This window comes from Trachymyrmex cornetzi, unplaced genomic scaffold (assembly GCF_001594075.2).
Source record: "Trachymyrmex cornetzi isolate Tcor2-1 unplaced genomic scaffold, Tcor1.1 scaffold468, whole genome shotgun sequence".
NCBI lineage: Eukaryota > Metazoa > Arthropoda > Insecta > Hymenoptera > Formicidae > Trachymyrmex > Trachymyrmex cornetzi.
In genome coordinates, this window is record NW_017299487.1 from 496,161 (window position 1) to 512,319 (window position 16,159).

General features: G+C 41.1%; 1 protein-coding gene across 8 annotated transcripts in view; it reads right to left on the minus strand.

Moving 5' to 3' along the window:
• The window catches only part of exd (PBX homeobox extradenticle), a 49,763-nt gene that overhangs the window by 31,993 nt on the left and 1,611 nt on the right, over positions 1–16,159 (minus strand). For all 8 annotated transcript variants that reach the window (XM_018513365.1, XM_018513369.1, XM_018513360.1 and 5 more), the window contains exon 2: positions 14,354–14,427. In XM_018513365.1, the coding sequence (XP_018368867.1) occupies positions 14,354–14,427 (74 nt within the window). The remainder of the gene's footprint in view (positions 1–14,353; positions 14,428–16,159) is intronic.

A 16,159-nucleotide genomic window follows, 5' to 3' on the forward strand; every position in this document is an offset into this window, starting at 1 on the left:
TTCGTTGTCGGCGGCGGCGGCGTCGGCGAAGCAAAAATATCGGCGATGTAATTCTGAACGGGCCCCGCTACTCCAGGGACTCGGTGGTAAGTTCTCCCTGTGGCGAATTTATGAGCCAGCCAAAGCCACGAGGGATGCTAACGATATTCCGAAACTGTCAAACTATCGATATTTTCCCTTAAGTGTCTTTAAACGTAATTTCACAATTTTAATAAATAAAATTATTAATGTCGGTAGGATCTATCATGATAATATATCTTTGTTCAAGTATATTTCCAACTATGGCAACTCTAGCCTATACCGATGTAGACAACATCGAATCGGCACTTTATAGCTAAGCAACGCATAAAACTGAAGAACCTTACGTGCTGCGGCCGCAAAGTGTGACTAGTGAAATTATTCTAGACGCACTTTATACCTGAGGCCAAAACATCTACGATAAAACCTAACGACGATAGTGCTTTCCTAACGCCCGTTCACGATCGTAAGACCAATCCCATCAGAAAGATCGAAAGTCGTCAAGGAGGAAAAGGTCAAGGTTCAATTTCCGACTGGGATCCTTCGAGCGATTTAAAATTTAGGATTCCATCAGAACCCGAAAGTCTTTCGGCGAAACTCTTTCCACACCGCCGGAATCCTTTCACGTCGAACGAAATCAGGATGAAAAAAAATCTCATTGAAAAAGATATCTATCAATTCGAATTCCAATCATGACATCCTATTTAATTTTAATTCCGAGAATTGTATAAATTTATTTTTAGAGAATGATAGATTTATTTTTAAAACGAATAGACGGAAAAGTATTTTGACAAGATTATATTCTGAGCTCGAATATAATTTATACAATTGAACTTAATATTTCTTTGGGAGAAAAAGTAATTTCGTGATGAAATATCGAAAAAGAAAATTAGCGAGATACTTATATACAACTATAGATCAAAACTATACAACGCCGGAATTTGTTGCTTTAAGTTTACAACGTTTTGAAATTGTGAAATTTTTCACACGGAAACTCGAGACTCCTCTTTTAAGGATGGACAGGATCCGGAGTTTTCTTCTTCGCGTTTCGTTTTCATGCCGGTAGCTCCCACGGGTGCCGTAAACGCACACCTCCTGCCGGTGCATCATCATTGGAAAAACCACCCTCACCTTCTCCCCGTCGGCTCTACGATTCTTCGGTTTCCAAGTTAACGAAGAGGGTTGTCTCTTATACGCGAAACATCGTCCGGCTAAGCTTCAAGTTTTGGCGTGAAACTTTTCACGATATTCCACGTTGCAACTTCGTTATCCATATTTAACCCATAAATTGCACAGTATACAACTTCAGCAATCTTACTTTTCTAGATTAGAAAGTAGCGAGTGTTTCTCATAGAAACATAAATTTGCATTTGAATATCCTATTAAATAAAATTTAGTAAAGTATAATAACGATACATACACAGTGCACTCTTTACAATAATTCTCCATTAATTTAATTTCTATAGTAAGGTGAAAAAAAATATAACTCTATCAGAGCAGATTGAAAAAACGTGCTCTTGTACAGGCTCTAATGGAGCCATAGACATCAGACATAGTCCATAGAAGAGCCAGAGAGGGCAATCCGTCCCTGAGGAAGGGTGGACGGTCGCCACTGTCGGCTCAGCTTCATCCCCACCGTACCTTCGTCAAGGGGGAGGGCGCTCAATATCAAATCGTGGAAAAACCGTCGGTGGAAATATCGAGGATGGAACTGAAGACGCATTATTGTGACTCGGTCGACCATAGCTCGTCTTTTTTCAGCTTTAATCTCGATAGATGTTTATCTTTTATTTTCCCCACGTATTTTTCTTTAAACATCGCGCTTCGAAAAAACAAGAAAAAAGAATGATGCATTTTCATTAATTAAATATTGCTAATAATAAAGAATGCGTGGAAAAAAAAATTAAATTCCAGCAGCATTAAAAGAAAAATCTTTATCGAGATTTTGCATTATTTCGATTTGTTTGACAAATATTTTAAAAGAAAAATAATTTTTTTACACGCTATATTGCCAATCGCCATTTACGTCGTTGACGATGGATGTCATTATTAGTGAAATCTTATCAGCGTAATTAAAAGACCGCCGGCGAAGTTGAGTGCATCTGGACTCCCCGGTATCGGCACATGTACACCTGCATATCGTATACCGAGCTGGTAACGCCGCATACATAGGGACAAGGCAACCATCCCGCGCTTTGCGGCTGCCAAGACATTTTTCTCGCAGCGCCGTTGTGCATGCATAATGCATGCACATGCAAGGGAAGGAGAGCTGGCTGGCTCTGCTGCCGCAGACTCCTTACGCGGCGAGAATTCGAAATCCTTCGCCGTGACAATTTTTCTCACCGCTCCTCCCGCCCCTTCCCCCAACCACCGTGAAGATGATGGTCGCCCGGACCGTTCCGGTAACCTCCTCGCGTAAAAATGTCGGAATCAACAAGATGGTACCGTGGTTACGTTTTCTACCTCGTGCATACCGGATACACTGAGAGTTTCCGAGATTTTTCGTCGGTCCTTTCCTCCGGTTTTATTCAGAGTTCGACGATACTTGTAAAAAATACACGAAACGTGTAATCGTGAATGATAGATGTCTCGATAGAATACCAGGCACGTTTAGAATCGATGCTTTAAACGCGATGCCTGGAAATGCGTGGTTTTGATAAATTAATGGGAGAAAAAAAAACGTACGAGGAGACACGGCGAGTTTTGGTTGTATTTCATCAACGAATGTACTTATAATAAATTGAGAAAAAAATGATGAGCCCACAAACGTAGTCGATGAGAGAAAATATTTGTACGCTATTTCGTAACTGTCTCTTTGCAAAGCGAATGGCACAAAAGATCGTCAGCAGTGCAGCGAGGTGTCGGCGGTCCTTCGTGTACGCTCTCGTATCAACCGTCATATTCGAGAGCGGCATGGCCGGCGCTTCTGCGGCAGACACACGGGACCTGTTGCTGTCGAGTTTACGGTGTTTTTACGAGCGACGTTACAGCCACCCCTGAGTACGGGGGTTGAACACACCCTAGCCGTAGAAACGATATCCCTCTCTTCATTGCCGACACCTATGTGAGCACTATCGTGAAAAAGAGAGGAAGAGAACGAGAGAGTGCGAAGGAGAAAACGACTGTCTCTCTTTCTCAAATGACGTGTCAAATAATAACTTTAATCATCATCGAACAGATAATCTATACGACCGTGACTCTCGGCTGCCATGCGATGTTTCACGCGTGGAATAAAGAAGGAAATGTACCGAGTGATAGAAAGCGGACAGATTTCCAATAATTAATAATTAATCTCTGTCGTGAGAAAATTTCTTGAGATCCTTAGTAATTTCTCAAGTCGACGTTTCAGTACTGAAACAAATTTACTAAATTTTAATAAATATTTACTCGTTTGAATATGTATTAATTAAACACTTGTAGTAAATAAATATTTACTTAATGAAAAAATCATACTTGAATCACAAATTCTTCTACCAAATAAATATATATTTACATTTAGTAAACATTTAATTAGTGCTATTTGTTTATTAAAAAATACGAATAGCATACATTTCTCGCTCTCATCGACACATTCGTAGGCGTACCAGTTTGTCATTTTTTCTCAAATTATAAAGAGACTCGAAGATGAAATACAATCGAAGATCGCCTTGTATGTTTCTTGCATTAATACCTTCTATTCGATATGACCTTCCGCCTAGGATACCATAACAGCTACGAAGATTGTAACTGGGTAAAGACGAGTGGACGAACGGCATCGTCCCGGCTCTCGGAGCGAATTCCACGGGGGATCACAAACGGCGGAACGAAAGGAACAAAGTTCCGCGAGATTCCGCGGCGATAGCCAGGATGCGACCGGCGCGGGCGGAAGGACGGTATAAAGAGAGCCGCAGCGTTTCCGCGATGACTTCCGGCGAGACGACGCGGCGCGTATACGGGCGAACGAGAGAGAGGATGAGTCGACGGTAAAACAAGTGGTAAGTTTTGCAAGAGTTGCGAAAGTTCCTCCTCCCGACCGTCGTAGCCGGGACGAAAGTTTCCAACTACGCGGAGTTTTGTCTCGCGCAATTAGAAGTTCCCTGTATTATTCATAGCTGACGTCGCTCTCTACCTCGTTCCTCCTGCTCCCTTGCTCTTTCTTTCTCTCTCTTTCTCGTCCATCCACGTCGGTGGCTGTATCGCGCCGTTTCTTCGTAACGCGCAAAACTCAAAGACCACCGCGGCGCGAGAGAGGCGCAAGTCGCGTACGGTTCATGAATTTTAATGAAATCTCGAGCCCGAGATGGAAGCTCCTTCGCGTTTTCCTCTCGTCCTGCCCTACCGTGGCCTCCTCCCCCACGCCTCTCTCGCTCTTTTATCCGCCGGCCCCTCTCGCCGTTATGCGTCCACTCTCTCTCTGCTGCATCTCGCACGCTGCGAACATCGCTCCTTCATTGCTCTATGCACCGCCCCCCGTAAATGGCGTGCACATTGCACCATACCGCGCACCGTACCGCAAAAACGAGAAGCGGACTCCCGAGGGCCGCCGAGCGCGCGCGCGATATCGCGATATATTCCACCTACGTGATACTCGAATTCAAACTGGTATCGCGAGGAATAATAATAGGTGCTTATCGCCGAAGCAGAAATTAAAATTGCTTCTCGTTAAAAAATGTTAACGAGATATTGGGGTGTCGCAGGATTGACGTAAAGATACCGCGCGTCGGTGGTCGATGAGGCGGGAACAACGCCGGTACCGGCCTCTAATTTGATTCGCGATAAAATTATGCCCGATATATTCCTTCGATGACGGACGGAAGGAGGGGAGGGGGCGAGTCGCATTGAGGATGAGCTGTCACTCTCCTGTCATCTGGTACTCAGACGGAATTGGAATGGAGTTAGATCAACGATAACGCTCGCATTTGCGCGCGACAGAGTAAGTGGCGTCCGCAAGCACATACGTACGTACGTAGTACGTACACGCATACACGCCCGCATAATCGCAGGCTTCTTTCCAACGAGGACTGACAGTGGCGATTGTGAGGTCGTCGCGTGTCTGGAGTCGCTTGCATATATATGAAAACGAGACAGTATGATACTTATTTCGCGGCGGAGGTTATTGTTATCCCCCTCTCCCCCTCCCCCTCCCTTCTTTGAGGCTAGCACGCCATTCACTTGTCACTTCGGGCCTCTACTCGAGAAAGAATATAAGAGGGAAAATCGGAGAACGCGCCAAAGGAAGGTGGAACTTTGACGGTAAAGCTATGAGCTATAAGCTCTCGGCAGGTAACTGACATTGTATTTTACAATATATTAATAATTAATTTTCAAAACAGCGCAAAGGTCTTGTAATTAATTTAATTATGAATTAAATTGAATAAATTAAATAAATAACGTAATATAAATGCAATAGAATATAATCTTTCATCTGTACGTTGCACGAAAGAATTAAACTGCGAATTAAACTGACAGAGTATCTCTCGTAGAGAGTACAATTTTCGGCAAGACAGAAGTGAGCTAATCATACCTTTTGGATTTATTTTTGACGGGAGCAACGAGATGAGCGTAACAAAAAATAAGTTTCTTAGGGGACGACGAAGATGATGGGTGAGGAGCAGGAGGAGTGATTGGAAGCCAGATAGCGGAACGCCGTTAGTTGGAAGGAGGCAGAGTGAGTTTAGGTCCCAGCGGGGACGAAAAGGGCCTAACGATCCCGAGCTACGAGCTTCTCCTCGCCCCATGCAATCTCCATAGAATTACCATACGATTAAGAGGACGCCGGCCCACGACGCGCGTATAGGAGCCGCCGAGAGTAGCCCTCGAGAGTCTTCCAATTAGCCTCTCGAAAGATCACTCTTCCTCTCTCGTCCACACCAAGACGTGAATGCACTGAGATAATCTAAGATCGCCGACCTAGCCGAACCGGCATATCCATAAATCGAATCGCGATAGAAGCGTGAGGTGTACATGCGCATCTGTAATAGTTCACGTATATACAAGAAATAGAGATTATCTCAACTACCTTGATTTATATAGAGAATACATTGTCTAATATACATCCCGAGGGTGAAATATAATTTCATTGTATTATATTAATTATTCACCCTCCGTCGGCAATACTGGACTTTTGGATTGTGAATTCTAGATAAATTTAAATTTAAATTTGTAAAAAATATAAGGAAAATATAATCCAATTTCTATGATAATAAAAACTCGTTAATTTTTCGATTCCCAAATGAGCCGTTTGTCTTAAAAATGATCTTTTCGGAATTATTTTGCTAAAAAGTTTAAAAATGTTTATAGATTTATGAATAAAAATAAATAACAATGTATTATATTTACGCATTGATATATTTATTTATCATACTTTAATATAATTTTTAACATTATAAACGTGCTATTTATACAGAAAATTTTTTAGGGTCAGTCACCTCACTTGGAAACTTATATGTCTGGGAATCGGTATGAGAGAGTCGAAAGATTAAAGTTTTCACAAGTACGAGTATATAGTAAGAATTTTATCCGATTTTTACATAATCTAGAACAATATAAAAATCTGCACTAAAATTCGAAATTCCAGGTTGCAGTCAAAAAGTGAAAATTTTACATTGCCGAGAGTTAATAACATTATATTAATAAAATAGGGAGAATTAAGTTTATTATATTAATAAAAATTAATTATTCTCATAAATGGAACCTCAGAGACCCATGTAGAAGATATTCGTTGAACTCTTCGCATTAATATTTTACATATCAAAAAGCTGTGTGTGTGTAGTAAAAATAAATAAATAAATAAATAAATATAACGAACTCCAAAAAGAGATGCGTCACTAAATATTGTATTTCCCTTATCCACATTATCTACGTTTGCAAGCAATTTATAAAGCAACATCTCGTTCGTAGTCCAATTTTTGTGATCTTGAATGCATATTCTAAAATATCATGCACGTGTACGACACGCGTGAGTATTCGCGAAGAAAGTTTATAGTGCATCGCGACAACACGAGCCCCTTTCCTTCTCTTCCACTTTTTCGTCTCTTTCCCTCGCTCGGTTTACGAGCTTATTTTACTGGATTTTTATGATATAACGTACCCGCACCTAGCTCCAGCTCGAAGTTTATAGGTTTGCGAGATTTTATCGTGGTGTAACGTATGGTTTGTTAAATCGACCTCCTGCGCTCGTAGATACATACACACACGCACGACGCAAAGCGTCCCTCAGTCGCTGCTAGACGCTAGATGTTCGTCGTTCGGCTCGACGAACCAAGTGGATCTGTTTATTTGGCGAAAACTCGAGTAATCGACCCTTCTCAGACCGAGAGCGGCCTTTACACTCGGAAAAATAACACTTTAATAAAATGTTCGCTATCAGCTTTTAATTAAAGTACCGAATAATAAGAGCGTGGCCCCGTCGCGAGAGCAATGACCATAACGACGACTTCCGGTCAGTAACTCCACGCAATTAAAGAGACTTAACTGCAATTCCGTTAACGGTACGCGCTACAACTATCGTGTGCAACTTGACAGCACAATAGCTTTTCATCTTATCTCTTTCTTTCCTTTTCTTCCCTTCATTTTCACAGATTCCTCCTTTTGTTTCCTTGTATCGGTGTCACTTCAAAATGATGGTCTGCGTGACGCATCTATTTTCTAAATTAGACGAACGTGAACCGTGACTCGTCAATTGATAGTGCGAATGAAGAAAGGAAATAAAATAGTCGAAAATAACTGTGACGGCAGTTTAGGCCGTTCGCTGATAAAGCCCGAAACAGCAGCGTTCGAGTTAAACTCGCGCGAACAATGTGTGCATACGTTATCAGTAAAGCGAGCATTACGGTAATTCCGCTACTTGATAATACGGCCATGTCTTTATCAGCGTCTGTGGGTACACAATGCATAATAACTCGCGCGTATTGCGGCCGTCTTTTGCTCGTCACGGCGAGCCGTTTCGCGCGCCGTAATTAGCGAATACGTGACGCGTAATCGGCAAAGTTAATTAAAGCGATTCACGAGAATCAGCAAGGCTCTCGTTTCGTGGCGCGAGGAACGCGGGAACGAATGTGTGCTCGTTAAGAAACGTTTCCCTACGCTAACGAAAGGGAGGCCGCGATTTACCACAAATGTGTAAGTTTTTGCAATAAATCAGTGCGTGAGCATTACGGCGGACTCACTCCAATCGGACAAATCTCGTTAGTCGACTCCGTGAAGTTCGAGACTCGAGAGGACGAGGCGAAAAGAGAGAGAGGAGAGAGAGGGGTGGAGAAAGAGAAGGCAACAGAGAGAGAGAGAGAGAGAGAGAGATGGGAAGAGAGGGCCAAGGGACTCTGGTTCACCTTGGGATGCTGGAACCCCATCTGCATGTGAGTATCATGGATGAAGAAGACAGAGATGGAAATACAAAGAAAGAGAAAGAGAGAAAAAGAGAGGGAAGAGAGCACGAAAGGCGCGGAACAAAAAGAAAAGGAAAGCGAAGCTAGGGGAACGACATTCCAGCTGGAGCCGGAATGAGCGGCGTCAACCTCTCGAAAACCGAAGCCACGTTTCGTACATTGTAACAATAACAGAACGCGATGCATACGATCAAACTCTTTCCCCGAACGCTCCACTTAATTCTTTCACGTTCTCAGCGAGTGAATTTCACGATAACGCGAAGAAGCAGAGCATTGTAAAATAAATCTATAATTAAATTTTTTTTTTCATTAAAATTCCATAACTTTTTCGAGATCGTCGACGTGAATTCTTCGCGATTAACGAGGGAAATGTACCGAGAGCAATTTTTAATCGTTCACGCGAGCGTGCTCACCCGCCGTGTTGAAGACAGTTCGATGTCGTACTCGCGTAATAAATGGAAGCAAACGGAGCCATTAATTACGGGAGATAAAGGACGGGGGTGAATCCAGCGTGAAATGCGCTGCGCGAAATCAAGGTCAGCCGGTTTAGTTGCAGCGAAACGCAATGCGCTCAAGACTCACGTGGGCTCAGCTCCGTTTCGCCTTTCGGATTAATATTAACATATCAGGCAACGCCGCGCGAAAGGTCATGCCTCTGATTGTGAATAAAATTTTCGTACATCCGATGTTGAATAAAACGTCGTTTCTCGAGAATCGATTATTTTTACTGACGTTAGAATAAGATTCCCCTAATAAAAAAAAAGAGGATGCTGTATCAAAAATATCGAGCGACGTTAGACGACAACAATAATAACATTGTTGCTCAGACGGACGTATATTGCACGTTATATATAGGTGCGCGACAGGAAACGGAGCTATCGTTGGCCAACGGCCAAATCGAGTATGGATTTTTAATTGTTTGTACGAGCTGCCATTGTTTCAAAACTGCAGAGAATCGAGGATGTACGGCGCGGCGCGGCGCGGTGCGGCGCGGCGGCGCGATGTCCTAAATTAAATAAATCCTCGCCTCGGTGTGAAAATCGAACAGACGGACTAATCCAGCACGGGACACCCTATGCAACGGATTGCACCGCACGAAACGCACGTGCGTCATATACGCAATGACGGACCGTAAGTAAAGTCAGCCAATCGGATTGCGCGCCACGCGCGAAATCAATATCGGCCGATCCGTGATTAATGGCAGCGACGCGGATTATTATTCGGCCGAATTATCTGTTTTGCCCGCGGATTAATTTCGTTTTATCAGACGTCCACAAGTGCGCCGAAAAGTTCATCGTCCGGCAATCGTGCGCCTGATAATTACCAAGATGACTATTTGTCGCGCAACCAGGTCGGATTTTAGTCCTCTTCGGGTCCGACACCCTCGAGGGTTTTTTTTTTTCATTTTTTTCAGTGCACCACGAGAAGGATTATGCCAGCTGCTCTATGCGGACTGAAGAGCTGTCCGCACATGGGAGAGGATGAAAAAAAGGGGATTGGGGGACAACGGTTGAAAGGCGAGTAGAGAAATCCCGCGGATTTCGAAGCAGCCTTGCCTCCCCGTTTCTTTCGGTATTTGGGATCTACGCGCGCCCCACGGGAAATCGTCCTGAGCGGTGTGTTCCATCCGAAACAGGTCTTCGAGATCAGCGGGTTACAGAAGGAAAGCGCCTCTTCCAATTTGACCGTGACAAATCGTAGTCAGAGGTTGACTGCCTCTTAGGACTCGATCGATCGGTATTACACGTGATATTCGAGGAAGTAGGACGGTCCATTAACGCGAATCGAACGAGTTGCCTCTGGTTGCGTGTCTCGTAATTGCACCGTACAATTAGTGTTAAGTGCGATCGCCCGATTCTCCGCTTGTGATCGTATACCGAGCTACAATTTCGGAGCAACATAAAATTAAGGTCTCCGATCCATTGCAAGCGCATTAAATTGCATCAAAAGCGAGGAAGTCAAATGTGATTTATTTGCACTGTACGTCGGAATAAATTATTATTTTTTTCGCTCAATTTATTTCTGTTAAAAATAAATTTTGCGATTTTATCAAGATTTATAGCCGTGAATTCATGAATAAAAAGAAGTCTTCGGTATATTTAATAAATTTATTCTATCGAATATGAAATGTGACAGGTCGAAACAAAAGTTCGTAGCTCTATGAACTTCAAAATTCAAGCAGCTGCAATTTCGTTAAAAATGAATGACATTTAAATTTTTTAACAGGGTTTTAAAGCTTAAAACCTCTACTTTCGAAAGATCACTATGTCTTTTGACAGTTTTTGTGAGTTTCGTAACTTTTCCATAGAAAACTGCGAGCTGAACAAATGAGTAAGTTTCTTCTCACTGAGCCTGTCACGTACCCAAAAAAAAACTTGCGAAAATTTTCTACTTTCTAACAAACTTTCTCGACAAAATCGTTTTTCGAAAATGTTTCTAAGATTTTTTGTTACTGAATTATCACAAATTAAATAAAAGAAGCATTTTGACTTTAATTGCTCGATAACTCCGTTGAAAATTATCACAATCCAAAAAACGGATTCTTAAAATTGAAACTCTACTTTATGGTATAATTGTCAAATTTTTTTACATGTAGAAATAATACAAATGAGGTAGCGCTACGAACTTTTGTTCCGATCCAATAGAAATTAATTCCTACAAATAAAGCAAGAAATTCGTACAACTTTTTTGATATTATAATTCAATGCTATTACAGCAACTGATTGGAAGATTTAAGAAACAAATATTGTAATTCACATTTAGACTTTCACATAGCCTTTTTTATATAGCGGATAATTTTGAAGTTCTCACATAATTTCGCGCGTAATTCAGATTCCTTCGGTGAAAGGCCGACAAGAGTAAAGGTTGTTGGCAAAATAAAAATTCGCAACGTTATACGTAGATATAATAGCGTGATGTTCGTCGGCGGCAAACAAAGGGATAAGGCCCCAGCTAGGATGGAGAACGGTCCCACCTTGTACGGTCTTGATCCGAAGTTATCTGAGCGGCGCACGCGAGAGAACAAGCGCAAGAGCCGATTATATTAAATGGCTGGTAAAACGGTCTGCTTAACATAGCGTTTATCTGCTCCTCTTGGTTTAGTACTTTTTCACTGCCTCGTCAGCCATCGCCCATAAACTCGACTATGACTATCTCGTGTCTCTTTTCCACTCATGTGACGCGGAAGGAGAAAGCTCTCAGTACATTTTTCCGCGCGCACGCGTGTGGCATTACACGCAGCCGGGCCGGAACTCATAAAAGATACAGGACCGTTAAAACGGTTCATCGTCTCGAATGCTCATCATACTTTGACGTCCTTTTTGTTTATGATAAACTCAAACTAAAACTTTCTCTGTTATTCTTTGCTCTCATCTCTTTTTCGCATCGAAAAATAAAGTGCTCTTCAATGCTGTCCATATAGACATTTTTTAATTATTTATTTTATTTATTTATTACTTAAACTCTAATCAAAAATCTAGAGTTATATATATTATATAAATATTATTTTATACGGGAGGATAAAAGTATGTGCTCTAAAAAAATATGAATGTAAATTTGACATTATGGGTATTAAATATTATTCTCACTGTATTGGTGTAAATTTACATGCTGATAAAATTCACATGTTTATATCAACACCAACACAGTGAAAATTATTTAAACCGACATGATATTAAATCCATATTTTTTAGTGTACAGAATATATCTACAATAAAATTCTAAATGTCTCAAAAATATAACTCTTTTTTTTTCAAAATATATTGCTTTCCAACAAAAAACACAGTGATCATATCATCTTTGTTTAACATTAGCAAACAACAAGAATATAATGTGTTACTCGGTGTCTCTTGCTGGGAAACACCCATTATATTGAGAGTATTATAAAAGTATTTTTATATATAAAATATTCAAAGAACATGTCAATAAAAAAAAGTCATAAAAATTATAAAGACAATGAGATGTTCTGAGAATATCTTAACATTTTAATAAAATGTATATACATTCATCTCTTTAGATAATAATAATTACATTAATAAAGTTTAAAAAGTTTTCTGCGTAGAGTATCTGTACAGATACTACAATTTCCTAACAAAATATCATGAGATTTTTTTTGCTATGATTTAACTGTACAAAACTGAAATAGAAAGGTCAATATCTCCGTGAGTTCGAGGCAAAGTACAATTTAAAATCCCAGTATAACCGAATGACGACAAACGAGAATACAACGAGGGAGGGATAAAAGTAATGAAAAAGCATAGGGTTACAAAAATGCACAGGCATTCGAAGATGCGTTAGTAAAAGGTACGATTGCGTCCACATTCAAATTCCTCCGAAAAACAATCAATAGCGATCTCGTTCTCTCTCGATCGCGAAAAAGATATCCTTTCGTCGCGGGATGTACCCAACGCCCATTTGGAAATATCATAACGTTACAGAAACGTGGGATGTCGTTGTTGACGTCATAGCCCGTGCTGCGCCAACGACACCCTCGTGTCTCCTATTTGTGTGTGTGTGGGTGTGTCAGCGCATGTATGAATGCGTATACACACGCACAAACACACACCGCTGGAGAAGCGACGGGAAAGAGGGTAGCTTAGTATGAGGGGCGTGGTGTGGTGTGGTGTGGTGTGGTCCTTCCACCCCCAACGGGCAGCGAATACTTTTGACGTAACTTCCATCCCCACAACGATCTCTCTCGCCCCCCTTTCGCGATTTCTCCCTTTTTCTCTCTTAGTCTTCCTCGATCGTGCCCCCCAGAAATAATTGCGCGTTTCGCGGTCTCTTGATCCGCGCGTAAAAGTAATCCAAACATCGCATAAAAATTATGTTTACGAGTTTCGAATGGTTCTCTCGCAGGGGTCGCGCGGCCGAAGGGTGGTCGAAGGGAGCGTCAACGCGGGTTGCATTGTCGCAGATAGGGATCTCTCGCAATTTTTCGATTTCGCTCTACTGTGCGCTTACGAGCCGCGACACAACGACCCGAACGTTATTCATGAAGAAGTTACGATCTTTTTCACGTTCAGAGATTAAATGATTCCCGAGTTGGCGGTCTCGGCGTGCTCGATTTTCAATATTGATACACCTTGAAATACAGTTTTATCGCCCATTATCAGGCTTCTTTCGCAACGATCCAAAGATCTACGAATCTACGGATCTACGAAGCTCAACATTCTTTTAATAAGATATAATGATAATTTCAGTAACACTCTCTTTACATAGTTCTACAGTTCCTTATAAAAAGAGTTGTGCACTTTTTTATATTAAAAAACCAAAAGAGAATACATATATGGTATGCTAATTTTGGTTTTTTGTTGTAAAATATGCGCAACTTTTTTTATTTTTATTAAAAACTGTAGAACTACGAAAAGTGCCACTGGAGCTGTCATTATTTTTTTCATATTAAGAAAATGTAGGAATCTTCTCTGCACGTACGTAAAGCATTGAAAACCGAGGTCGTCTCGGAACTGTGCCGATTTCGATCAATTCTGAGAGTTAAAAACGCAATTTAAAAATCAATTTCAAATACAACTAGGCGCCGAAAGTCAGCGCTTTAAATAAGACCTATGATTTATGACGTACAATAACTCGCGCGCACGGACGAATGGAATGAAACTCTACTCGAGCATAGATATAATCAATGACGCTGCAAAAATAATAATGCATTCTCATAACATTCGATTTCTGCATCATGTGAAATACATATGTAAAAATACGCGGCACTGCCAGCCTAATACGAAAGAGACAAAAAAATACATTGAAACCCGCGGTCTCTGTTACAAGATGAGTCTCTGTCGCAAACGAGAGTCTGTCACATCCGAAAGTAATTCATTTAAAAATTCCATTCATCCGTTAGCGCGGTACAAAATAGGCGAGTCGTTCGCACGTAAAGTTTAATGATCCGAGCGGCGCGAGTCGAGCGCGGCAAAAAGAGCAAATGCCCGTGTTGTTGCAGAGAAAAGATCACTCACCTGTCTTCTCCTTGATCTCGCAGAGCACCGAAAACAGGGCGGGCTTCATCCTGTGGCAGTTGAGGGTGTGTTTTCTGCAAGCAAATCGCGAACAGATTAGCTCGACGTCGTTATAAAAAGCCTGTTCTTTGTGGCTATTATAGCGTACACTTGTACTTAAAATAAAATAGATATACATATATTTAAAGTTTAGCGAAAGCGGGATAGAAAATCTTTGCAATCTGATATACAATAGCAGTAAAGAACAGACCTAAAGTCACAAAAGAACAGACACAAAAGATGATTGACAAATTCGGGACCGATCCTTCGAGAAAAAATAGACCGCTTTCCAGTAAAAAACGCACACTGAGAGAAAAAAACATCTTAATACAAAAAATAAACTATTAGGACCCACCAAATAAATAACTTTTTGTGTTGAGTAAAATTTTTTTGTATCAAGATATATATATATATATATATTTGTTTTTCACTGAGAGAAGAAATCTTTTCTCAATGAATAACAGTTTTTTGTATCAAGATATTTTACTTAATACAAGGAAATTATTTATTTGATGAGTTCTGATAGCTTATTTTTTTGTATCAAGACATTTTTTCCTCGTATAGTAAATCATGACATTTTTGTGTGCCACTGTTAAACAAAGATGAAATTATCACTGTATTACACAGTATCTCTTGCTGAAAAGCACCAAAAGTTGCCCCCGAGTTCGTCGAGAGAAAAAAAAATCGTATGACGAAGGAAGACAAATCTAGATACCATCACTCTGCATACAAATTACATGAAATTATAACTATCGCCACCGCAATTAGCGGTTCAGTGCTAATAAAGGCAATTCGCTTAATTCAAGGCTGTATGCTTAATCGAGGACCGCAATATTTAAATGGTTAACGTTTAACTCACATCGCGAAAATTACAAGTGTCTCGCTCTGCACTCCGCGTAAAATGCACGTATTCGTGGGAGGCACATCTGGCGCTCTTTGTAGCGGGCGTCCAACACGCGGACAGGTACTTAATATAACTTAACATACATGAGCAAAGCCAGGTGAAACGAGCAGCCACACTTAGCCGCGCGTGTGCACAGACGAGACAGTTTAAATGCAAGGAGTTCGGAGTTCGGAGTACCACCGGATGCTACGTTTTTATTTTATTCATAGAACGTGTGTTCTCTTCATTTGTTTACTCGTTAAATTGCAAAGAAAGAAACGCGGCATCAATCTCTTCGCGGATCGATAGATCCTATCTAGACAAATGCCTCGCAGGTCCATCAAATTATCATAAAAAGATAGAGAGGATGTTTACCGGGACATATATATATTCCGTAAGATAAATCAGGCTGATTAATGCGCTAATGAATAACACGCGCATAATTAGCTAAGTATACATCGAGACCCGCAGTTACACAGTGGAAGCACTATTATCACTCGTCGTTATTAATAAGCACGTTGCACGTTTTATAATACCGCATAATTAACTGCAAAGATTGTGCAAAATGCACCCCGCGTGTTCTTTTTAAATTGATACGTGAGATAAGAGAAGAACGGACGAGATGTACTTTTTGCGTGACGTTGCGAGAACCGACGAGCGATATAACATGGGTACACTTTGTAATCTATACGATTTAATGCGTTTCCGTGAACCCGCCGTAACCCGGGGACCCGAAATAAAACCGCGTGCACCGTATTTTATACGCGGGCATCGTCTTGCTTTTATGAGAATTTCGTTTACACGGTACTCCTCCTCCCTGGTAGTAACGAATCGACCTCGTAAATCGAAAGTACCATTAAACCTTTAATTCCGCTATTAACGAG